This window comes from Thunnus thynnus, chromosome 6 (genome assembly GCF_963924715.1).
Source record: "Thunnus thynnus chromosome 6, fThuThy2.1, whole genome shotgun sequence".
NCBI lineage: Eukaryota > Metazoa > Chordata > Actinopteri > Scombriformes > Scombridae > Thunnus > Thunnus thynnus.
Genome location: NC_089522.1, coordinates 25,778,455 through 25,801,936, shown reverse-complemented (window position 1 = coordinate 25,801,936; position 23,482 = coordinate 25,778,455). Strand labels below are relative to the sequence as shown.

Here is a 23,482-nt window from a genome sequence, read left to right as displayed (position 1 = left end):
AAATCTACTCTCACTTTTTAAACAACAGTGTTAGTGTTTCACAAGACACATGAATTGAAGAATAAAGACAACCAAAAATGCAAATGTACTGCTTGTAAATATGGTGACAAACATACTTCACTTTGACTAATTAGCTTAATTACCTACAAAAATGTCTTGATTTGTATCCACTTACAGTATTTAATGACTAAACTGTTTGTTCACTGAGCACTCAGAGGTGCAACACTGTCATTCACTAATAGCCTAAATAAAATGTTTTAATTGTTGTTTAACTTGGTAGATTTGGCATGCTTACTCTAAGAAGGCAATCTATTCAAGAGCTGACACACTTCCCATTTAATGTAATACATCGATTTTGGCTTTACCATAAAATGGAAAAGTTTTATCATTTCTTTGTTTGCCACTGAGACGGCTTTTTCGGAGGAGTATCTCTGAGCACACTGACCAAAATCATGATGACAGCAAAGCTACAGCCGGGGGGGTTTGCCAGTACTTTGAGGATAATATGCATGTGCATCCAAAAGCACATATAAGAAAGCCTATCGGGTGTTAAATCTGAGGAATACAAAGTAGACATATTTATATCAGTATAGTGTATCTGCTGAATTGATTTACTTCCATCAGAGCTGAAATGAACTGAAAATGAAAACACCAATGCCAACAGGGAGCCCAAGCAAATATGTGTGAAGGATCGTATTGCAAAGTAATTTATTTTTCCCCACTGTTAAAAAAAAGAGGAGGATAAGCTTTTCACTGGCAACCAATATGGGGAAGCAGTGAGATATAGCCAGAGGAGGAATTAAAGGAGAAATAACTGATATGGCACATACAGTTACATTTAAAGGAACTGGCTGAATAATGCCACATGGGCACCCACACAGTATTTCAATATATATTTAAAACACCATAAACTAAATCTAACATTGCTTTACCATGGCAGGTTTATTGATTACTGTGAGCAGTGTAAGCTGTTATTCTAGAGGCAGAGGACAACTGTGGTAAACACAGTTATAAATATTACCCACTATTGTTTTTGCCATCACAGAATAAGTGAGAGTTTACCCAGCACATCACCCATATATAAAGATTTAATTAAAGAGTCACTTCAGAGATAATGAACAGTGAAAGATGACATTGTACTGCACATCCTCATCCTCATTTGATCTTCCTCTTTACAGTCCGGTTTTCTTTTCCCACCAGTTTCCTTAAAATTCAAGTCTCTTTGTGCTGAGTCACAGGGTTTGAAATCCAGACCATGACTTGCCATACCAGCTGTTCTTGTGCAAACCCACTACCCCAGATACCCAGTTCACACAAAACATAAATGTATTTTGGTGTGTTTAATTCTCAGCCTGAGATCACTGACTCAATTGTGACTCGAGGGCATTTTTTCTTTTAGTGTGTGAGAGACAGAAAGTGAGAGAGTGAGAGATTTAAGGAACATCTCGTGTAGACAGGTTCATCTTAACGTCAAGCCTTCACCCTCCTGTATTAATCAAAATGTAACACATTAAAAACCAACAATTTTTTTGCCTTGGGCTCTGGCAAATTGTGAAGGGGATATTTAGCTATTTTCTGAAATTCTCACTGACCGCCAACTAATATAATTGGAACATTAATCAATAATTGTTGGAGTAGAAACAGCTCTCTGACACAGTTTGTGTGTCATATTTCAAGTCCCCATCCATTCAAAAATATGTTTTTCTTCTTGTCCTACAGTTGAATGTCTGAGCTTCACTGTACAGAATGATGTATGTGCAGAGTTCGACACTAGAAGGCTGTTTTCACATTTATCTGCTGAAAGTGGAAAGTTTCATTGAAAATACGATTTTTAGGGTTGGGCCTCGAGCAGGATTTGTGACATCACAGGTGTTTAGAAGTCAATACTGGTCCAATATATTCAACTGACACACAAGTGTGATGTGGAAACTTGAAGCCTGCAGTGCACAAACACTGAGAATGGACTATACAGTGAAGTAGGAGACGTCTTGTGTTCAGCAGTTAAAAAATTTGCATTTTTATAGATTCTGGAATTTTTAATGAGGGAGAAGGAGTAGAATAACGATTAATGATTTTAACAATATAATTTAACTTTTTTTGTGGAAAACCCATATCAGACAAAAAATTATTATGCAAAGTAGAGTATTTTATATACATCTTAAAACATGTCTGGATGGGATCTTTAAACATTATGACTTATTACTTAAAGCAGGACTGTTGGTTGCATTACTGTAGATTGTACATGTGTTGTGATTGTGACATCTCTTATAAGCAACTTCTGTGTTTTATCTATAACCATTTAATAAGAGGTGAAAATTATGTTACTTATCCAATTGTGACAACATGGGACAGGTTGTTTCTTCCTAGTGTTGCTAGGTCTGCATGTGTCAGTGTGTTGAGGTGGCCAGATGTGTCCAATGCACATTGTCTGTACTTCAGTGACTGACTATGTGCTTATGTCCTGACGCCCTCTAGTGTATACAAACAGAAAAACATGTGGGAACAACTCCCAGCCTACTACCATAAAGCCTAGTGTGTAGGGTGATTTTAAAAAAAGACTGAATAAATCTATCATTCTGATCCCACAATCAATTCTGATATATTTTTAAAGCTCCTATACACAAATAATCAGGTGTTTTCACGTGTTACCTGTTTAGGGATCTTCTGAGGACTGTGCAGGTATGTTCAGACTGTGCTTGGCTGACATCTCCTTCCCTCTCTTGTTGGTTTTGTTGCACCTGTTAGGGCAGGGTAATACCATAGACCTTTATCATTCTTACTGGCACATAGAGTTTGGTGATATCATACAATTCCCAGCATAGCTCCACCCAATCTTCACCTAACTAAAGGTGATCAGTCAGGGTAACTGAAAACACCTGTGTGGCTGTACAGTGCATTTAAAGTGACAGCCTCCACTATTACACACAACTCAAGAGCTGGTTAAATCACTCATTCCTACATTTTGCATTAAGTACATACAACATGCCTGCAGAAAAGGGCTTAGCACTTAAGGAGTTTTTTTATTATTGACTGCTTAAAGGTGAACATTTACTTGCACCTGAGTGCACAAGTGTGAATTTCAACAAGCTGCAGTCACAGGACATTATAGCAAATCTTTCTTGCTGTATTACATGTTTTTCATATAGCAAAATTAAAGCTGTCAGAGATTACGAAATTAGATAAGACTGCTTAAAGAAACTAGAGTTACAAACTGTGGAGATTGGGACACCATAACATACACATAGGTTTATTGTAAATACTCTTGTTAAGGTATCTACTCTTATCAGTAGGGACTGTGAATAGTAAAATGTTTGGAGGGGAAACGTTTGAATCTGAAGCAATCTGCCCAGTTGAGATAAGGTTGGCAGTTAGGTTAATAATTAATAGTCCATTGAGGTGAATCAAAAGACTGAAGACAGCCTTGGTGGCGATCAAATTAACTTACTTTCTTTTGAGGCTAAGTTATACTAACAAATTCACTCAGGAAAACAATTAATTTAAAAAAATGTTCAAGAGTTAAGAATCATGATTTCACACGCCATTCAAATGTTACATAATTATGAGTAGGCAACACTGAGTAACACTGACCTCTATCTTTTTCTTGGGGATACTGTAGTTTGAGCTTCTCTTGTTTCTCTTTGGCCTCATGATGTGAAATTCATAACTTACGACAGTTAAGACACATATTTGTTATCCAGTAGCGAGTAAACATTAAACCGACCAGTTTTTGATAGATGCTAATAGTATTAAAAGACAAATGTTATGGAAATCGTAACATTATCGATAGGAGTAAACGTTAATTTAATGTTATCCTGAGCCAACGGTCAGATTCAAACCGAGTGAAACGGTTCGACTCCCCTAAGGACAAACATTTAACTATCAATATTTTTCGTTTTTCTCGCGCCATTATCTGGTATCGATAATTTAACGACGGTAGAAACTATAGAAAATAATTTAAAGACGATGAAGAGACAGTCGTAAGTTACCAATCTAAAAACTGTTTGTCAATTAGGCGTTATTTTTTCCCACCCGCCTTCCGTGAAGACCCGCCGTACTCTGCTTCTGATTGGCTCTGGCCTTGATGTACATACCTAGCCAACCTATCCCAACGAAGACAACGACTACCAGCCAATCAGAGGTAGAAAAGGGCGGGTCTTTGCAAAATGCGCGTGGGGGAAAAAATCGCGTCAATGACCCTTGCCTTTTTTGGTTCCTCGCGGTGATGTCACGCCCCGAATGTCAAAACGCGGCACTTACAACGTTCAGGTAGGATGCTCTTCTTATGTCGGGTTAGCTAGCTTGGTGCATGTAAATAATTAATTTAATTAAACACTTTATAATTCTACCTAAATTGTGAACTGTTACAAAAACATGCCTTTAATATGTCCCCTTCCGAAAAACTAGTCTGCTTTCTAAGTTACTGTGAGTAAACCAATGACCTCCTTGCTAACGCAGCTAACTTAGCTCGCCGACATTGACCTCAAAGTTTGTTTACGTTCAAGCTCAATTTGGAGTCACATTAACTACACGTCTAAACTCTCTAGTCTGAGCTGAATTGACATTACTGCATGTAGCAGCCACATGGAAGAGGTTAAGTCAATCATTGTTGTGTTTGTCACAGGTGACAGCTAACAGCAGTTTTCCAACATGATGTTCTACACGCAACTCTTCACCTCAAAGCGAGGGTCTCTAGCCAAAATTTGGTTAGCAGCGCACTGGGAGAGGAAACTCACAAAGGCCCATGTATTTGATTGCAATCTGGAAACAACCATCAGAGACATTATTTCCCCTAAGGTAAAACAAAAAATCTCTTTAAAAAGCATCCCACAGATGATGTTCTAATTTAACTTATAAACCAATGTATGAGTGCATGAGAACCATCTGAGATGTGTTTGTGTGTTCTTTTGTAGATGAAAATTGGTTTGCGGACATCTGGCCATCTGCTCCTCGGTGTGGTCCGGATTTACTCCAGAAAAGCAAAATATCTCCTTGCAGATTGCAATGATGCCCTGGTTCAAATTAAAATGGCATTCAGGCCAGGTAACACACCCTGTTGTATTTGTCAGTGGCAACAGTTATTTAAATAGCAGTGAAAAATATAGGCGTTGCAGGCACTGACTGATTGAAATGATAAGTATGGCTGTTCAGAGGTAGGTAAAGTGACAGTTCCAGCCATTTGAATGCATGAATTGAGGGGGAGAATATATCATTTAAAAATACAAGTTACATGGGGTATAATATTTTAACCAGAGCTGTTGTTTTTGTTTACTTTATGTGACAATATGATTGCAAGGATAGCATGATAGTGCAGAAATGAAATCACTGTCATGGTGAATACATTTTACTCATATTTGTATAAACAGTGGTGAATACTTCTCTTAATGAGCACTACCACCAGAGGGTGACATAGTTAACAAGTTATCTTTGGGACAGAAAGTGCTCAGTGCATGGATTTTTTCTGCATTCATGTCATGTACAGTATCACACAGAATAAAAAAACCCAGTACAGAGTGTAGGCATATGTTTCTACTGCTTAAAACAAATCTGTTAACACACCCAACAAGGTTCATTGAACTTCATTGAGATTGAGATTTAATGGTTTAATAAAGCTCTTGTAAAAGTAACCGTAGTTTTTGTTCTTATTCTTTTTTGGGTGCTGTCCTTACCTATTTTAGGTCTAAATGCAATTAAGGTTTTTTTTCTCTTAACGCACCAGGTCAGACAGATATGCCTGTGGAAGGGCTTGAGGCCACAGTAAAAGCAATTACCTTGATCGAAGATTTCACTGCCTTTGATTCCCAGCTGCCACACCCAAGGTACACTCATCTCCTGTTCTCCAGCATGACCCAACTTGCTATTTCTGTACTGTAGTTGTCATTTAAGTCTTTGCTGTTTTAAAGGCACAATCCGTTTTTTTTCACAAATGTAATTGAAACCTTTTTGCGTTTCTGTATCTCTCAAATGAGCATAATTTAAAAACATAGGTTTGTTTTAATACATTTTATTTATAGAGCACTTTTCAAGATACGTTACATATAATGTTGTGTTTTGAGTTCTCAAATCAGATCTAACTGTTTTGATTACATATTGTGCCTTATAGCCTAATAGATGAGTATTATGTGTCTGTCCATACCACGCTCTCCTTAAACTGGGACACCAGTGACATAGATGTCATGGACCACTTTTCACTGAACCAGTGTCGATCAGAGGAAATCACTCTGAAAGAGGATTTTGGAAATGGCTTTCTGAACTTGGCAGAAATCAGTAAGAACCAGTTTGTTCTTATGTTTTGGTGCTTCCTGTTTTTATGTTTTTGTCATTTGCTTTGTTAGTGAAGAGCCTTGTGGTACATTCAACAGTAATTTATTATTACATTTAACTTTTTTACTATAATTAGATTTAAAGGATAAGTCTGGTGATATTCAAGATTTTTATATTGTCAACATGAAAAGACTAAAAACGGCAATTAACTGATCCTAATATTAAGTATTGCCTTTGTAGCCAAAGCCTGATATTCCTTTTTCATAGGAATTGTTGACTATAACAAAAACATAGGGCATCATCAGCCTTATCCTTTTAAGGCAAGGTTTTTTGTGCAGTGGCAACGTCTCTTACTCACTTGGCAAATATTTCCCTTCTTTTGTGTGCTCTGATGGGTAGGAGATGAGTCCCAGAGCCTCCAGAATGGACTGCTGGATATGAGCTTCCACAGCCTGGCTCAACATGGAGACACTTTTGGCGATGAGGATAAAGGATTCGACCTGCTCGGTAGTGATTGTGAATTGATCTGGAACAGTTTTTTCTATATTTTCTTTATGAACAAAAAGAAAACAATCCTTGTGATTTGACTTGCTTTACTGTTGTAGTTGTGGGGCTTAGACACATCAGACTAATCCATCTTACCACATTTCACAGTAAAAATATAATTTTGTCACAGACTGTTGTGAGTTTGAAGAGGAAACAGGCTGCTTCCTTGATGGTGGGTTATTTTGGCCAAAAGGTGTGGCTCTTATGTTTGTATACATGCACCTAAGTTGAAGTGACTCATCTGTAATTGTGGAGGAATTGACTTGAGCAAACCCAGCACACCTGGTTGCTTTGTCCCAATTCAGAGGCGAGATGACAAAGAATTTCATTTCTATTTCAAAGGCTCCACCAAAGTTGGCCAGGAGATGCAGCCCCCTTTTCACCAAATATGGTGGACATAACTGGTGTGTCCTGTGCAGCCTTTAGTATTCAGTACATTTTATATGTGTTAGTAAGTTAGTTGTGAAATGGAGTGTGTAGGTGATCCCAACTCTTTGAGTCAAGAAATATGAGTGTCCTTCATATTTACCAGGTACTAGGTATTTGTAATCAGGTGGCCATTGGTCATTGATGATATGTCATTTGAACTATACCAATGAAGAAGTTACTGCAGGATTTACATAATTGAAGCCAGACTTAAACTCCGCAGCTTGCTCTTCTTAGAAACCCGAACATATTGTGAAGCAGAAGGCATTAGAGGGAAAAATAAATGATATGGTTACTGTATTAACCATCAGCCTGTAAATATTTGCCAGACATCGAGTATGTGTTTGGGTGAGATGTTACAACTTAGATTGTAAACTCTGTAAACTTGCCCCAGTTTCCCAGTGGTGTTTGCATTTTATCAGGGCAATGTCCTGGTCATAAACTGTGAAATTATTGATTTCACAAGTTGCACAAACAGACCATTAGGTGTGGTCTCTGTGACACTAGACTGTCTCATCTGGGGAGAACTTCAGTCCTCTGAGGGACCTGCACTCCTAGGCTGCATCGTTTGGAGGATCCAGCCTCTGAAATGGGATGGAAAGAATAAAGAGCATTTTAGACACAGCATGGTCAGACTGCTTATCAGTTCTTAATAAACAGTGAATGATAACCTGCTAAGAACAAGATTCCTTCTGCACTCATTCTTCAGTGATGTAGTTTGTAGCAGGAAAATCCCACTTCCTGCTACAGATGGCATTCAAATATGAAAACTGTCTTCAGTAAATCTTTATCCCAATGTTGTGCTTTTAGCTGCCTTTTCGTCAACAGTGAGAGTGACCAATTAATTTTTAATGATCCCGTAGACTTTCTGACGAACTCCAGTGATTATCCTGAGTCCACAGACTTCATCCCAGAGGAGCCTAAAAACGAAAATCCAGAGAACTCCAGGTTCAATTACAAGCACGGTAAAAGCTCATCATGATAAATATTTTACAGCGCATTACAGTCATATACTTCCTGTATTTACCTTCCATTAGCATGAATGTAGAACATCCCCATTTGAACACTTGCTTAGTCGTTATGCAATAATTGTTATTGATGTGCCCATACGATATTTTGTATTTGCACTGGGGCAGCAACTAACAACTATATTTATTATTGATTAATTTACCGATTATTTTCTCAATTAATCGTTTGGTTTATAAAATGTCTGTCAAAATTTCTTAAAGCCCAGAGGTGTCGTCTTCAAATGTCTTGTTATGCCTGACTAACGATTCAAAACTTGACTGATATTCAATTAACTAACAGATAAGACAAAGAAAAGCAGCATCATCACAAGTGAGAAGGTTGAAAGAAGGATTGTTTGGCATTTTTGTCATAAAAAATTACTTAGAATAGTTGCTGATTCATTTTCTGTTGATCGACTAATTGATCTATTAATTGTTTCAGCTCTAATTTTCATTTGGGGTTGTTTGTGTAGATGTGGTTTCTGTTTGATGATACACCAGTAACAGTGGACAGTGTTGTTAGTTTTTATTCATCAAGAGAGCACATTTGCATACAGACTTATTTTTAAGCTCAAAATAGACTCCCATATGTTTTCCAGATGCTGACCGGAGGGATCCTGCGGAGGTGGCGACTCCTACACTGAATGAGACCACCGTGCTCGCTAATGAGGAGGAAGCCTTTGCCCTTGAACCCGTGGCCATCACTCGTAGGCACAACCAACCAAACAACTCCTTTAAAACTCTGTTCCCTCAACTCATAAATCGACATTATGCAAACAGTTACTCAAGTGTCATCACAAACACCGGCATCAGCCTTCTGAAACCACACATATTCATCACGCTTATAAATCTAAACATTGAAAGAAGAGCCAAACCAAAGATTTACACACATACACACCACACGTAGGCTGTTTGTACTTAAACCAAAACAAGCATTTATATGAACTGTGACTGTTTTTTCTCCTCAGCAAACTCAGAGAGGAAGAGGGGGAAGAGGAAACGCAAGTTAGTGGTGGACCAGTCTAAGGAGCTGACCAATGAAGCTATCAGAGAGCAGCTTGCTGACTACTCAGATCTGGTCTCCCCTTTGGACATGGCTCCCCCCACCCGACAGCTGATGCAGTGGAAGGAGAGCGGAGGTGCAGACAAACTCTTTGCACAGCCATGTTCCACCCTAGTAACTCCACAGATCAAGGAGGTAAAAAGATAACCCAGATCTGTTCCCTGCAATGTGAGCATCATAAAAGCACTTAATCTTTTAATCTATTACTGTTAAATCTCATTTTGCCTTTGCAGCTCTTTGCTAAGAGTATGTTGCAGGTGAAACATGGTGTGAGTGAGGAGGTTGAGGCGATGCGGCTGGATGAACAGGAGGGTAGGAACTTGCATATTTAAGCAGTGATGTATAGCTGGTGTTGCCTTCTGTCCTGCCTCCGTTTTGTTACATAAGCTCTGCATTCTGTCTCGTATAGCGCAGAGAGACATAAGTGCCCTCAACACAGACAGCATCAGTGTTGTAGATTCGTCAGTAGATCGTGAAAAAACGCACAACACCGAGTTGACAGACCTTGGTCACACAAACGACAACCGACATGAGAATTACTCAGAGCTCATACAGGTAAATATTAGCGTTTCTGACAAAGAAAAGGTACGTACGGTGAAATGATTTCATTCTCACTCATGTTTTTTTATAATCTCTACTGTGTATCAGGATGAAAACAGATCTGAATTCACTCATCCAGAACTTCCATCAGAGGACTCCATGTTTGTTCATCCATCTTACATGGTGCAGGAGACTCAGTCATCGTCCACGCACACTCAGGTGTTTGCGAACACACGCAGTTACAAAAGTAAAGCGGGGCAGGGGAGTTATTATCTGTCAGACTCCCAATTTCACCTGCCTTGTCTGTAGAGAGTGAACTAATAATGGATGGTTGTCTGTGAAAGTGGCTGGTACAGTAGACAATCTATGAGCGTTTGACAGATGGCGGGTGTTAATTTTCCATGCTGTCTTGGAGATGCGCCCGGCATCACTGACTGAAATACGGTCCTTTTCTAACCTGCAGTCTATGCTGGACAGCCAGGACTTTGAAGAGAGGAAGATAACCAGGCGAGCAGAGAAGCTTCTGAACACTCTAAAAGTAAGGACCTAAAAATGAATTATTAGTGTGGCAATAACACCGACTACCCCATCTCACATGTAAATGTAAACTCAGAACAATCTAATTGTGAATAACCTCTTCCTAAAGCCTCCACATTCAATACACAGGACTGTAATTCCCTGTTTAGGCGGGGTACATGCTCTGTTTAACCCTGAATGGCAGATAAAATCTATAGCCACAGTCGACAGGGATTTAGAGATGAGGACAGGGCAGGATTAGGGATGATGTTGGAGAAATTAAATTCTCCTGTGTGTGTGTGTGCTTGTGCTGCAGAGCCAGAGCAACAGTGACAGCATGTTCAGCCTGGAGGCACTGTGTGCAGGGAGCACTCGCTCGCAGGCTGCAACCACTTTCTTCTGTCTCCTGGTCCTGAAAAAACAACAAGCCCTCCGTCTGCACCAGAGCGGACCTTATCAGGACATCTTCGCCACGCCGGGACCCAAGTTCTTTAACTAGTAAAGCAGAAAACATTTTTATAAAGTGAGGCCTTGGGTTCTACTGGATCTGCCTCATGCACAAGTAGCACATGTCTGTGTTATGAAGTCATTTTCCCAGAGTAAAATTAATTTATTCACTTAGGTTTATGGGTTGGATGTTAAAAAAAGCTTGGAAAGAAGATTTTTTTTGATTATATGTCACACATGTCTGTATATCTGTGTGTCTAAAAACTTGTACATACTGTTTGCTTGTTCTTGGCACTTTTCTGTTGTGAGAAATGGGGAGGGCATCAATGAAGGAACGTTTCCCCTGAAACCTCTTTGTCAGAGTTTAAGTGATGTGAGAGGTCCTTTTGGATTAATTCATATTTTTATTGTTGTTATTTTAGGCAAAATCTGACAGGATGCAGGTATTACTGTGGCTGCATTTCGAGTTAGTGTTTTATACCTGTTCCTCTTTTATTTATTCTGTTGTTCCTCATAACGTTAAGTATGTTGCATCAAACAAGGTCTTAAGAACCACTCTGTGGTGTTGTATCTGACAGAATAGCAAATTATTGCTTTAAAGGTATTATTGACATTGTTGGCTGGTCATCTTTGCTTTATTCTTAAATGTAACATTAGGGATTGGCCCTACTTTAAAAAAAAAAAAAAAAAGTCAAAATTTAACATTGTTTCAGTGGATAAAATACATATGAAGCACAAATATGACTGAAAATTGTATCTATTTGTATAAATTTTAATGTTTTACAAACATTCATTTTATATTATCAGGGTTTGGGACATGACACTCAATTCATATGTCCACCTGTCACTCATGGTCAATATTTTAAATATTTTTTCCTGCAGCTTAAATCCAGAAAACTGTAAATAATCCTTCTGAGAATGGATGACTAGTGTTACATCATACAGTGTTAATACACTCATGAGTTATATTTATTTATTAGCCCACAACTTGTTTTACCAAAGTCCCTACATGATTTTAGGAGATGATCACTAATACGGACCAAATGTTTGAAAGTCGTAGGAACGACTTAACAAGACTTGAATTCAGTGGCGTTCCCATTTCCCTCTGGTTCTCAGAGCTCATTCTGTAAAAAGTCCTGAGAATGTGAATCATTTAAACCATTTGAAATTGTTTTTTTCATTTGAGATTGTAAATATCTGTTATGGCTTGTAAGATTGTTAAAATAAATACATAAATGAATGTTTTAAATGTATTTTTTTATAATATAATAGCAAACTTTGCTGTGGGTGTGTGCAGCTCTTAACTGTGTCCTGTATTAGTCAGTGAATGACTGTCTACACATTCATCCATCATCACAAGTGTTGTACATCATGTACTAGTCTGAATGAATTTGGTTTCTAAACTAAAAAAAAAATTCACCTGTCAGGCAACATTACCCACATACATGAAAAAGTCAGTCAATAATCAGTCCTGTTAAATGAAGCATTATCCCACTACTGTCACTTTAAGAAGCACCGATGCAGCAGTCGCAGTTGCCTCATTTCATCTCCGAGCTTCATGGCTGCAGGATGGACTCTCATCAGCATCATCAGCAGCATCTTTTCTTCCTGCTGCCACCAGGGACTGTTCAGCGACCATCACACCCGGCGGGAACTGAAGCTTTTCTACGATGCAACAACTTCCACCTGCGGACATGGTAGTGTACGACGGTACTGTTAATGTAAGGTGTGTCGGTCTTTAGATGCAGACTCCCAGTAAATATTCTTGTTGAGTAACCGTATGTAGGACACAGCTGGGGCTTAATTTGTTAGTCAGCTTTTTTTTTTTGCATTGATTATAAAAGGGGTTTTCTTTAAAGGAAAGTCCCTGCTGGGTTGTTCTGTTTAGGGACCCTCAAGCTGAACACGCAAACCAATGATGACACTTTTTTTTCCTGCTGTTTTTCCAACACTTATTATAAGGCGATAGATGTGGAGAAAATGCTGCGTTTTAATGCCATAATGATTCCTCACATCCCTGTTCCTCCTGATGTTATTAATACTGAAACATTCTGGCATCATCAGCTGACTGTCTCATCATCTCAAGGAGGTGTGAATGCTGCTTTGAGTGCAGTTTTATCCACCTACTGTCTGCTGCTCGCCTCCACAGTAAACACAGATACTTACGTAAGATGATTGCGTATTTCTCACCAATAACGTAGTGGCCACTTGTTGCGCAGTCAGAAGGAGAGAGGGATGTGAAATTTCCTGCCTCATTGTCCTAGAATTTAAATATAGGACAAAATGACTATGTCTGTTTTAGATTGTTTTATTCATCAGGCGCAGATCTGTGTGTGTGTGTGTGTGTGTCTGCAGTCATGACAGAGATTTATCCAGACAGCAGGTATATTGTAGGTCTGGATCAGCAGGTTTCTAACCTTTACAGAGATGCATGAAACCAGAGACTTTTAGAGAAAGATGAGAACATTTTGTCCTCATCTTAGTGGTGTTTTTTTGCTGTTAGACAGAACTGAGCTGCTCCATAACTGAGGTGGTGACAGACAATAAGCAGCCTCATATATATATGCTCGTTATTATTTTTACCTTTAGGGCGGGCCGTGGAGGCTGAGGTCATCTCCTCTGGGTTTTTACAGGTTTTTTGGTGGGTGTTTAGACTCAGGATACTCAGTTGTATTGCTTTTGTCCAACAAAATATAAATGAATAAAAGATAGGCCTAGGTATCGATATCAAAGCCTATAGGATACCTTACTTTGGGGAATAGTGATATATTTTGACTCTTTTCATTTAACTATATATATATGAGAAAGTCTGAACCTTACTGTATATATCAAACTCCTTAATACATTATTATTAAATAAAATAAAATGATTTACCTAAATGACATATAGTCTAGCGTTCAACACCAGCTTTATATACTCGATGCCACAGATGCATTTTGGTTGCATTTTGGTTTGAGTTTTGATATTGTGGCCTATAAGGACTATAAGGAAGTATTTGTCCACCATTTTGGTGCTGTCTTTAAACAGCATTTTGTCCTTCATGTTGCGAAAATCACAGACATTGAACAGTGATAAACAGTAAAATATGAAAAATCCAAATGATTAAAGGGGGGGCAGGTGCTTTCATGATCTCAGTATTTCTAATATTCTGGCTCCTGCTTATAGGGAGTGACATATGAGTGAAATTAAATTATTGTTGATTTCTGTAGTTATGGGACCCTGCAATAGGAACTAACAGTAATAGGGAAATTGTTATTTCACTGTAGACAGATAATGACCATAATGATCATTTTATCGTCATATATCAGCCACTACATGTCAGATTTTCTTTGTTTTTGCCCTTTGACATCAGTTAATGTTATCTGCAGCTCTGCAGATGGGGAGGGCACAGCTCAGAAAGAGGCAGCTGCACTGACTGTGAACTCACTGTGTCCCCTTTGTGTCAGCAGAGAAAGGACGCTTTATTCGCCGCTGGCCTAGACTCTTTCTTTATTAGGGTTATTAGGGTTAGACTACCGTCACTGACTTTCAGTGAAGAAGTAATGCTACACACTGAGCATGCCATTTTTGAATATTTCATTGCACTGCTTTACTGAAATAGCGTGACAGATTCCTGAAGACAGTGTTTTGGGATTAATTTTCCATGTGTTTCTGTGTATGATGGTTGTTACAGTCCAGCTGTGAGGGCTCCTAGTGTCCCTCTCTAGAGACAGCCGTGGAGAGGTTGGAGGTCCCTCGCACACCAATGTCTCTCACTCCAAGTCGAAAGCCCTCCTCAGGTCAGCGCAGGTACTGTTGCCTCCTTCTTTTGTTTCAGAATGATGTAAATGATCTGCTGCATTTGATATTAGTACGTCTCACCATATTGCTTCCCTGCCAGGCGCTCAGTGGGAACGAGTGGGGGCAGCGGGCGATACAGTGACACATCCAGCACCAACACCTACCCTGGTCGGGGTCGGGCAGTAGAAGGCAGCCCCACAGCCCGGACATATCCTAGTACACCCAGGTAAGATGCTACTTATAAAACTCTCTTTTCACAATATGTTAAAGCATTGTTCAGAGTAGCTACCCCACATCTCTCTCTGTTGAGTTTGAGTCTGATTGAACTGTGTTAAGCCTGTGATTGACGGGTGTTTACCAGCTGAGACCCCAGCAGTCATCAGCTCCTCTTGTCCACTCCCATTGAAAGTATGTAAATTGGGAAAGGCAATATTAGAAACATGTTTTAGTATAATTCAAAACAATTACACAGCACCACAAACCACAGCCTCCAAAATAACTATAGAGTTGATTTAACACCTCCCTGAGTCAATGCCAACAAAAAAAGCCCATTAAAAGATTCATTAAGGGTTTCTTGCAGGGCTCATTGGATTGGATTGCATCAGATTGCACAGACATGCCCAATAAATTGTTAATAATGTGGAATATGGAATATAATACATGTTTTAAGATGTATATAAAATACTTTGCTTTGAATAATACTGTAATTCATGTCTGTTTTTTCACAAAAAAAGTTCAAATATTTCATTAGAATCCTTAAAATACTCCGTCTCTCTCATTAAAATATCCAGAATCCAGAATATGAATATGCAATGCAACGTTTAACTCTCGGACAGAAGATGTCTCAGTGTATGTGCACTGGAGGCTTCAACTTTACACACAACTTACATTTGTTTAAGTTGAATACTGCCCCATGATTGGCTCAAAACTGGTTAGGATTTCACAACTCATGCATGTAGGTACACCCCTTTAATTCAGATAAGCAGATAAATATGAAAACAAACTGCACATACATCATTCTGCACAGTAGACCTCAAACATCCAACTGAATGAACAAGAAAAACACATTTTTGAGTGCAGGGGGACTTTAATTAATATCAGCAGTTTTAAAAAACAACCTGTGTATAATTTTAACGCTGCTTGCAGAGTCATGTTCAACACAGGCTTTGCACAGTTCACTACTGTTTTTTCCCCTCAACTGGACCCTTGAAAAAAAGCCAATCACTTCGTGTGAATGACCTTTTCATACCTGTGTGTTGATTCAGGCGTCAGGCAAAGCACACAGCTTGCAGCAACAACCATGGGATCAGGCCCCCTACTCCGGAGCAGTACCTTACACCCCTGCAACAGAAGGAGGTGTGTATACGACATCTGCGAGCCAGACTGAGAGACAACGTGGAAAGACTACAACACAGGTGAATCTTTTGAATCTACTGTTTTGCTGGTTGTTATTCCAACTTATGTGGTAACCAGTAAGAATAAGTTAAAAGTTTAAAATGTATCTTTTTAGACTTCTATGTACAAAACTACCATGATTGGTTTCTGTAAAAGAGAAAAAACTCTGCAAAGTAAGTCTTCTATTCAATTGTTCTTTATACTTAACCAGGGACTGTGAAATAGATGAGTTGAGGGCACAACTGTACAGGATGCAGGAAGACTGGATAGAAGAGGAATGCCACCGTGTGGAGGCCCAGTTAGCCCTGAAGGAGGCCCGCAAAGAGATCCAGCACCTCCAGGAGGTGGTTGAGTCAGTGAGGTCCACCCCAAGTGTTCGGGAACAAGACCCCCATGACCACAAGCCATACTCAGGGTTGCAGGGACCTCGGCCGGGGGGGAAGTCTCGTTCTTGTGGTTGTTCTCCAGCCAGCACTTTGAGCCGCGGCACCACCTACACCCGGCTGAGCAGCGAGGCTCTGCAGCTGGAGTGTAGCTCAAATGCGCCTGAGCCAAGCGGAGCGTCTCGCCCAGCGGGGCAAACCCACCTGCTCCTGGAGGCGGCCCTCCTATCAGAGCAGGCGCCACCACAGGGCCACACCAGAGGCCCCCCAACTGTGCCCCGTTCCTCTACCTATGAAAGGCTGTGCAGCGGGGGGACTGTGCTGCCAATCTCACACTCCTGCCACACTCTCAGTAGCAGCTGCAGGTACGGTGGACACACCTACCTCCCCCATCATCACTTGTTCCTGCACTTACCTCAGGAGGAGGCCCCGATATCAGCGGCGACCACTGCTGTCCCTGCCACTGAGCCGATCCCTACCCCTGCTCCTGCAGCGGAGAAGAAGCCAGAGGTCCGCTCCCAGGCCTGCAGCCCGACTATGACCTGGCTGTGTGAGGAGAGTGGTGTCGAAGAGCTGAGTGTCATTTCTTTACCAACGGCGGACATCACCCCCTCAGAACCACATCTGTTTCCATCATCTTTACCTCCTGTGTCGCCTCCTGAGCACTCATACAGCTTAGAGACTCTACCGCCTGACAAGTCAGAGCATATAGCAAAGAGGCCAGCGGAGCCCCACACCTGCCAGCCCCATCGTACATCTCCACTTCCAATGATGCAGGAAGCTACAGTACTGGAGACAGAAGAGGACAATATGGAGGAAAGTGAAGGAGCAAACGAAGACGGGTATTCCCCTCCTCTGTGCCACTGGAGCCGGTACTTCCTTGTAGATCTTTTGGCTTTGGCAGTGCCGGTGGTCCCGACCATGGCGTGGCTGTGTCGCGGGTCACCAGGGGACGTCGTGCCCGTGTACCATATCGGGTCCCTGCTGAGAGGTTGCTGTGCTGTGGCCCTCCACTCGCTTCGCCGCCAGGGTGCGGGCAGGGGACAAGAGCCTACCAGCATGAACGGAACAACACCAATCTGACACTTTTCTTCTCTCTCGGACATTTAGAAAAACAGCTCCCAACCTGTGCAGGCACAGCCTCAGAAATGCTGACTTTGCTTCAGATTCGATTCGATTTTGTTCATCGCCATGTGTTGGGTTTCCCCACTAATAAGATTTTTAGATTTTACATAATGCCCTTGTGATTTTTGTGGTCATGACTTGCCTTAGAGAACAAAGGATGAGTTGTACATTAAATATTCTCATTACTCAAATATACTTACTGCTTCTGCTTGCAGTTTAAGTTGTTTTCATTATATTGCAATTTGCATGTAACCCGCAGTTGGGTTGGATTCTCTTGCTTGAATTAAAACACCTTTGCCTAGTTTTAGATGAGCCATCTCTTGGGTGAAGTCATACAGATTATATTATGAAATGAAGTAAAAGAGAAATTGTGTGAAGTTGAATGCTTGTTTCTCATCTGCTATCCCTCAATTTTCATCATCATGTGTTTTTAAAAAAAAAAAAAAAAAAGTTAATAGTAAACGAGAGAGTCATGAAATTTCTTTGGGAACATCCTGCAAAATCAGAAAAATAAATTATAAAGTCTTACGTGATTTACAGAGCACAGTGTGTGTAGGCATTCATTTTTGTACTTGAGTCATTTATACCAATGAAATTATTGGACGAAGCTGTTGGGACTTTTTACCCTCCGAAAACGTAGAGCATGTGCATCAAATCTAATACTCAGGTGCAGGACAGACAGATCATTGATCTCTTGCTAATAAACAAATCGTGGGAGTAAGTTTAACATTGTATGGTCTCTCTATTTCTTCAGAATCAGTTATGACGTATCAATGTCCTGGAGTGTCCTGTGTTTATTCGTGCTTAGCTTTTCAGCAGGACAGCCTTTAATGCTGTTGAACTAAAAGGGAGGTGGGTGTGAAAGTCCTGAAATGCACCGTCTGGTCGTTTATCTACAGTTAAACATTTCTGGACAAGTTAAAAAGGTTAAAGGAGAAACATGTCTTGAAGATTTAACGCACAGTACTGGATGAATGAAGGACGCGGATGAGACGATTTGTCTAATAAATTTGTGAAGAGATCAATGTTTTTGATAAAGTAATATATTTTCTCATTTCGAATGTAACAGATCTTTCCACAGCTACAAGTAAAGATTAATAGTTGGGAAATAATTCCTTGCGTAAAGTTGCTTTCATTGCATTGTACTGCAATTTATAATAATATTGTACATTATGTATCATACAGTATCATTATTACTGAAATGTAAATACTCATCCTGACCAAGTGGTCATTTTGCCGACTGAAAATGGCTCATGTAACTACAAACTATGATGTGCAATATGTATGGTGACCAATTTCAGCCTTATGTAAAAAAAAAAAAGAAAAAAAAAAAAGCAATGTTTCAGCTTTCAGGGATCTTTCCAATAAGGTTTTACTAGTAGTTTTACTTAATGATTCAACTTGTGGTAGAAGCACAGATGTTAGTGCCAAATCCAAATTTATCTGTAGTTGGAGCAGCACATATTATAGAACTTCTCACTATTTCCTTATTTTTTAATTTGTTTGACTTTGGTTCCAAAGCAATCGCATATTTATTTAAGGATGCTCTTCTAAATTTGTGATTTGCTCAATATGTTACATCCTCCATATTCTTCTTGTGGCATAACCTGGACTCAAATACATTAAAGAAAACCTTCCATCCGTCTGTATTGTACATGCAGAAGCAATGAAGCAGTGACTAACTGTACTAAATTGCACAAAAGAATATTGCAAAAAAAAAAAACTGACTGGATGTCTCTTCCCTACTTTGAAAATAAAAAATGTCTCTATCTGCTTTCTTGTATTGTAACATCTTTAAATATGAATTCATTTATTAATGAGGATTATATAAACTATTTTAAGGGAATAGTGAGGTTAGACAATGAGATACAATCACTCAAGGGAAGAAAAAAAATGCAGTTTGTGTTAAAATTACTCTTTTAATGTGTTTAGAGTAAGGAACAGACCTTTTACAACATCCACAGCTTGTTACACACAACTCCTTGAAATAAACATAATCACAAACCCCAAGGTGTGCCTACAAATCTTTGTGTGGGGGGGGGGGTGGGGGGGAACTTACCCTGCAAGTCTAGAAACCTTTTTTTGCCAGAGACCAAATATTTTCCAACAACACCTTCTTTTGGCAAATAAACTTTCCCCAAATGTTTTACAAGCAACCAACAAGACAAATAATGTCCAGTTGTGAACGTCTGAGCGATAAAGTCATTTCACTCTTATAAATTAAAGAATTGATGCTGCAGTATAGACAAAGCAAATCCTACATTTTTGCAGAGACCTGTAGGCTATTAATGGCAATAATGTGCTTGATTCATGAATCCCTGGTTACAATGTATTCCACTTTTCTAATTAAGTCCAATAACAAGTATCACAAAGGTAATTCATAGAAATATCATTGTGTCAAATAACTATTTATTCAAGACAATTCATTACCCGCAATCAATACAATTTTTGTGTAAAGGCCACAGAGCCACAGGAATGAGACTGATTCAGTACTTATGACACTTATCTAAAACCTGGTCCTGATGGCAGACACATTTTGTAACTTTTAAGTCAAAAAAAAAAAAAAAAACAACATAAAAATACATAGCAGAATATGACAAAATAGATGTGATGGGATGACCTATGACTTATTACTGTATGGAATCTAAAATATAGCATGAAGTATAACGTTTTAAAGCAAGTGACATAACACAATTTGTATGTAAATGGAAAAGGAGTGAACTAGTGAGGCTATAGACATAGGTCCTATGCAGGAATCAAGAGCAGGAATCATCTGTTAACGTTTTTCCTCCATGTTCCCGAGATAGGAGTCAACCTGCAGCGAAAAGAAGAGGGAGTCTTAGTGCTGTGATTAAAAGGATAGGTTCACAATTTTTTCAAGTGTGTCTTAAAACAACAGTCAGGAAAGAGGTTTTCCTCGCTGTAATCATTCCTCCTGTTCATACTGACTGTTCAAAGATCCCCTTTTAAATGAACTTTCAATGTAAGTGATGGAGGCCAAAATCCACAGTGTGTCCACACAGTCATTTAGTGCAAAAATACATTTAAAAGTTGATCTGAAGCTTATATGAGGCTTCAGGAGTCTGAGTTAGTCATATCAAGTCGATATCTGCCACATTTACACTTTTTTCCCTCTTGTGTTTCCTCGGACAGTGTTTCCCCGTTGAGCTGGGGTGGAAGTATAGTAACAAAAAGAGGGACTTTGGCACTAAAAAGACTGTAATGTTGAAAGATATCCACTTGATTTTACTAATTTGGACGACTGAAGCTTCATATTAGCTTCAGATAAACTTTTAAATACATTTTTGCACAGAAGGAGGACTGTGGATTATGTCCCCCATCACTTAGATTGTAAGTGCATTATGAATGAATCTTCTAATAGTCAGTATGAACAGGAGGAATAATTATGGCAAGAAAAACCTGTTTCAGTCTTCACTATTGGTTTAAGACAGACTGGAAAATTGTGAACCTGTCTTTTAAAGAGGAGAGACAAAAATACAAGATATGGAGAATAAAGCTTGTTATGCACATAGCATTTCATCTCCTAATATCACTGAGTAACTTACAAAGGTTAAATGTATTGTCACTACATGTGTAGCACAAAAATCATACAATAGGCTTTATCATTGCACAGACATCACCTGCACTCTCAGATACTTCAGTGCAGCATCTAGCTACACAAGTTACCAAATATACACAGTATGACATGAATAATTCAGCTGATTATTCAAATTATTTAAAAATCTCTCACCCTGAAAATTTGAGTGGAATTAAACAAAGTGAGTGCACAAGTTTCAGGCTTCCAGAGAAAGCAGCTCCACATCAAAGGTTAGAGTGGCGTTTGGTGGGATGATCCCTGGGTGCCCTTTGCTGCCATAGGCAAAGTCTGGTGAGCATATCAGCTTGGCCCGCTGACCTACACTCATCTGTGGAGAAGATGGAAGATTTACATCAACTCCTGTTGGTAATATTTCTATGCAAAACAGTATATTAAAACCAGTGGTGGAATAAGTATTCAGATCCTTTGCTTAAGTAAAAGTACCAATACAACAATGTAAAAATACTCCATTGCAAGTAGAAGTCCTGCATGAAAAATCTTACTTAAGCAGAAGTACATAACACGTTCCCTCTGACTGATATATTATTATATATGACATCATTAGATTATTAATAGTGACGCATCAGTGTTAGAGCAGCATGTTACTGTTATAGCTGCTGGAGGTGGAGCTAGTTTCAACTACTTTATATACAGTTAGCTAGTTTAGTCCAGCGGTTCCCAACCTAGGGGTCAGGCCCCTCTAAACCATCACCAGATAAATCTGAGGGGTCATGAGATGATTAATGGGAGAGAAAAGAAGAAAAAACAAAGTTCTGATACACAAATCTGTTTTCAGTTTTTGGACTTTTTCTCTAATCTTTGATTTTTGGTGAAATATTGGATCATTTAAACATTTATTGAAATTAAACCATGTTAGAAGTTTAGAGGGTTTAGACATCTGAAATATGACCCCGACTACACACTGCTTTTTGTAAGACATCAAAAGTCAAAAAGGTTGGAAACCACTAGTTTCATCTTTAACAATGTGTTGTATATTTAAAATCTTGTTATATTGTCAAACCTTCATCTGAAAAGTAACTAAAGCTGTCAAACAAATGTAGTGGAGTAGAAAGTACAACATTTCCCTCTGAAATGTAGTGGAATGGAAGTATAAAGTTGCAGAAAAAATGGAAATACACGAGTATAGTACCTCAACATTGTACATAAGTGCAGTACTTGAGTAAATCTACTTGTAAGTTACGTGTGTATCTTCAAAAGCAAAAAGCTCCTCCTCACCTGGGCTACTCCTTCTTCCCAGCCACGGATAACCTCCTGATGTCCAATCTTGAATTTGAACGGCTTCCCCCGGGACCTCGAAGAGTCAAACACTTTCCCATCTGCCAGTGTTCCTGGTGAGGACCAAGAGAGGGGGAGCTGTTTAGAGATCTTGCGACATATCACTCGACAATCGGCTTAACTTGGTTGTTGATGAGTCCCACTTTTCTGTGTGCCAAAAGCACCCTCCTAACGGTAACCGAGAGCTAAAGTTAGCCGGCTAGCATCGCGGGGGCCGGTTAGCTCGCTGATGTTCGGTGGCTAGCAGCAGCTACGGTACCGTTAGCTTGACTATTAGCCAGCTAAGCCGTACACCCAAAAGGCTCTAAGTACTTGTAACTGCAAACTGTGCATTAGACGCGTCGGCGACCACCTTGAGTTAGCTAATGTGAGCCAAACTGACAAACTAAGCAATTTAATAAACAGGGGATTGGACGTTAGCTGCGATGCTAGCAGGGAAAAACAGCAACGGACGTTAGCCGGAACAAATCTGTGATTTCTACTTGGTCCAACATGAAACGAAAACAAAAAGACTTTTACACCACTCATGGCTAAAGCAAACTGGGTGCAATGCAAGCCTAAAAAATAAAAACATTTTTCGTCCAAATGTTCTGGCTCCGTCCAGCAGCCTCGGCACTAGTCCAGCCTACACACTCACCGACATAGTGCACCACGACGCGCTGCCCCTTCTTTGGAAATGTCCGTCCTGAAAATAGGAAAAATGGAGAGAAAACGTGTAAAAATTAATAAACTATAGCTGCCGTGGATGTAAAACAATATTATGCTGTAAAAAAAAATAAACAAAGCCAGTTTGTTCCCACCATCGCCCGGAGTTATGGTTTCGATTTCTACTCCCATGGTTGGCTCTTCGGTATCCTTTCTCTCGACCACCCGACAATGCGATCGGAAGCAGGAGGCAGGGGCGGCCTGCCGGCGGGCGGGCGGACGAACGGGTGGGCATAGACGGGGGAAGACGCACCAGTTGGCCGCCGACGCTTTATTATAATAATAGTACCAAATACCCATATATTTTATTATAATAATATAACTGCCTTTTAACAGTCATCATGATCTCTCCAGTTAGAACATGCTGGCTTCAGAATATATGACTATATGATCA

General features: G+C 39.7%; 3 protein-coding genes and 1 long non-coding RNA gene across 6 annotated transcripts in view; 2 read left to right on the top strand and 2 right to left on the bottom strand.

Annotated features, from left to right (window-relative positions):
- Window positions 1-4,097, bottom strand: part of LOC137184882 (uncharacterized) — a 33,038-nt gene extending 28,941 nt beyond the window's left edge. For 2 of the 3 annotated variants that reach the window (XR_010928724.1, XR_010928725.1), the window contains exons 1-2: window positions 3,589-4,097; window positions 2,650-2,738 (exon numbers count right to left, since the gene is read on the bottom strand). This is a non-coding gene — a long non-coding RNA (uncharacterized lncRNA). Of the gene's footprint in view, window positions 1-1,436; window positions 1,487-2,649; window positions 2,739-3,588 lie in introns of those variants that run through there. The other variant, XR_010928726.1, reaches the window with a different exon arrangement.
- An 81-nt stretch (window positions 4,098-4,178) lies between these two features.
- Window positions 4,179-12,046, top strand: rad21l1 (RAD21 cohesin complex component like 1). The gene is made up of 14 exons (XM_067592978.1): window positions 4,179-4,266; window positions 4,622-4,794; window positions 4,911-5,040; window positions 5,717-5,816; window positions 6,161-6,264; window positions 6,661-6,768; window positions 8,097-8,198; window positions 8,840-8,947; window positions 9,209-9,438; window positions 9,537-9,615; window positions 9,713-9,858; window positions 9,952-10,062; window positions 10,307-10,381; window positions 10,676-12,046. The coding sequence occupies exons 2-14, from the start codon at window positions 4,648-4,650 to the stop codon at window positions 10,856-10,858; spliced, it is 1,623 nt and encodes a 540-aa protein (XP_067449079.1). The 5' UTR covers window positions 4,179-4,266; window positions 4,622-4,647; the 3' UTR covers window positions 10,859-12,046.
- An 87-nt stretch (window positions 12,047-12,133) lies between these two features.
- LOC137184876 (syntaphilin) lies at window positions 12,134-19,491 on the top strand. The gene is made up of 5 exons (XM_067592979.1): window positions 12,134-12,503; window positions 14,480-14,595; window positions 14,687-14,812; window positions 15,852-16,001; window positions 16,193-19,491. The coding sequence occupies exons 2-5, from the start codon at window positions 14,552-14,554 to the stop codon at window positions 17,445-17,447; spliced, it is 1,575 nt and encodes a 524-aa protein (XP_067449080.1). The 5' UTR covers window positions 12,134-12,503; window positions 14,480-14,551; the 3' UTR covers window positions 17,448-19,491.
- Window positions 19,389-23,306, bottom strand: LOC137184878 (peptidyl-prolyl cis-trans isomerase FKBP1A-like). The gene is made up of 5 exons (XM_067592982.1): window positions 23,184-23,306; window positions 23,021-23,068; window positions 22,324-22,436; window positions 21,241-21,415; window positions 19,389-20,304 (listed from the first exon to the last, which is right to left on the bottom strand). Exons 1-4 carry the CDS (start codon window positions 23,218-23,220, stop codon window positions 21,284-21,286), a joined length of 330 nt encoding a protein of 109 aa, XP_067449083.1. The 5' UTR covers window positions 23,221-23,306; the 3' UTR covers window positions 19,389-20,304; window positions 21,241-21,283.
- Between the last annotated feature and the right edge of the window lie 176 nt (window positions 23,307-23,482).

Excerpts from the sequence above, each read along its gene's own strand:
- LOC137184876 (XM_067592979.1), top strand. The coding sequence starts at position 14,552 with ATGTCTCTCACTCCAAGTCGAAAGCCCTCCTCAGGTCAGCGCAG. Across the intron at positions 14,596-14,686 it reads CCCTCCTCAGGTCAGCGCAG|GCGCTCAGTGGGAACGAGTG; the intron begins GTACTGTTGCCT and ends CTTCCCTGCCAG. Across the intron at positions 14,813-15,851 it reads ACATATCCTAGTACACCCAG|GCGTCAGGCAAAGCACACAG; the intron begins GTAAGATGCTAC and ends GTGTTGATTCAG.
- rad21l1 (XM_067592978.1), top strand. The coding sequence starts at position 4,648 with ATGATGTTCTACACGCAACTCTTCACCTCAAAGCGAGGGTCTCTAGCC. Across the intron at positions 9,616-9,712 it reads GCGGCTGGATGAACAGGAGG|CGCAGAGAGACATAAGTGCC; the intron begins GTAGGAACTTGC and ends TGTCTCGTATAG. Across the intron at positions 9,859-9,951 it reads ATTACTCAGAGCTCATACAG|GATGAAAACAGATCTGAATT; the intron begins GTAAATATTAGC and ends ACTGTGTATCAG.
- LOC137184878 (XM_067592982.1), bottom strand. The coding sequence starts at position 23,220 with ATGGGAGTAGAAATCGAAACCATAACTCCGGGCGATG. Across the intron at positions 23,069-23,183 it reads AACCATAACTCCGGGCGATG|GACGGACATTTCCAAAGAAG; the intron begins GTGGGAACAAAC and ends TCCTATTTTCAG. Across the intron at positions 22,437-23,020 it reads CGTCGTGGTGCACTATGTCG|GAACACTGGCAGATGGGAAA; the intron begins GTGAGTGTGTAG and ends GGTCCTCACCAG.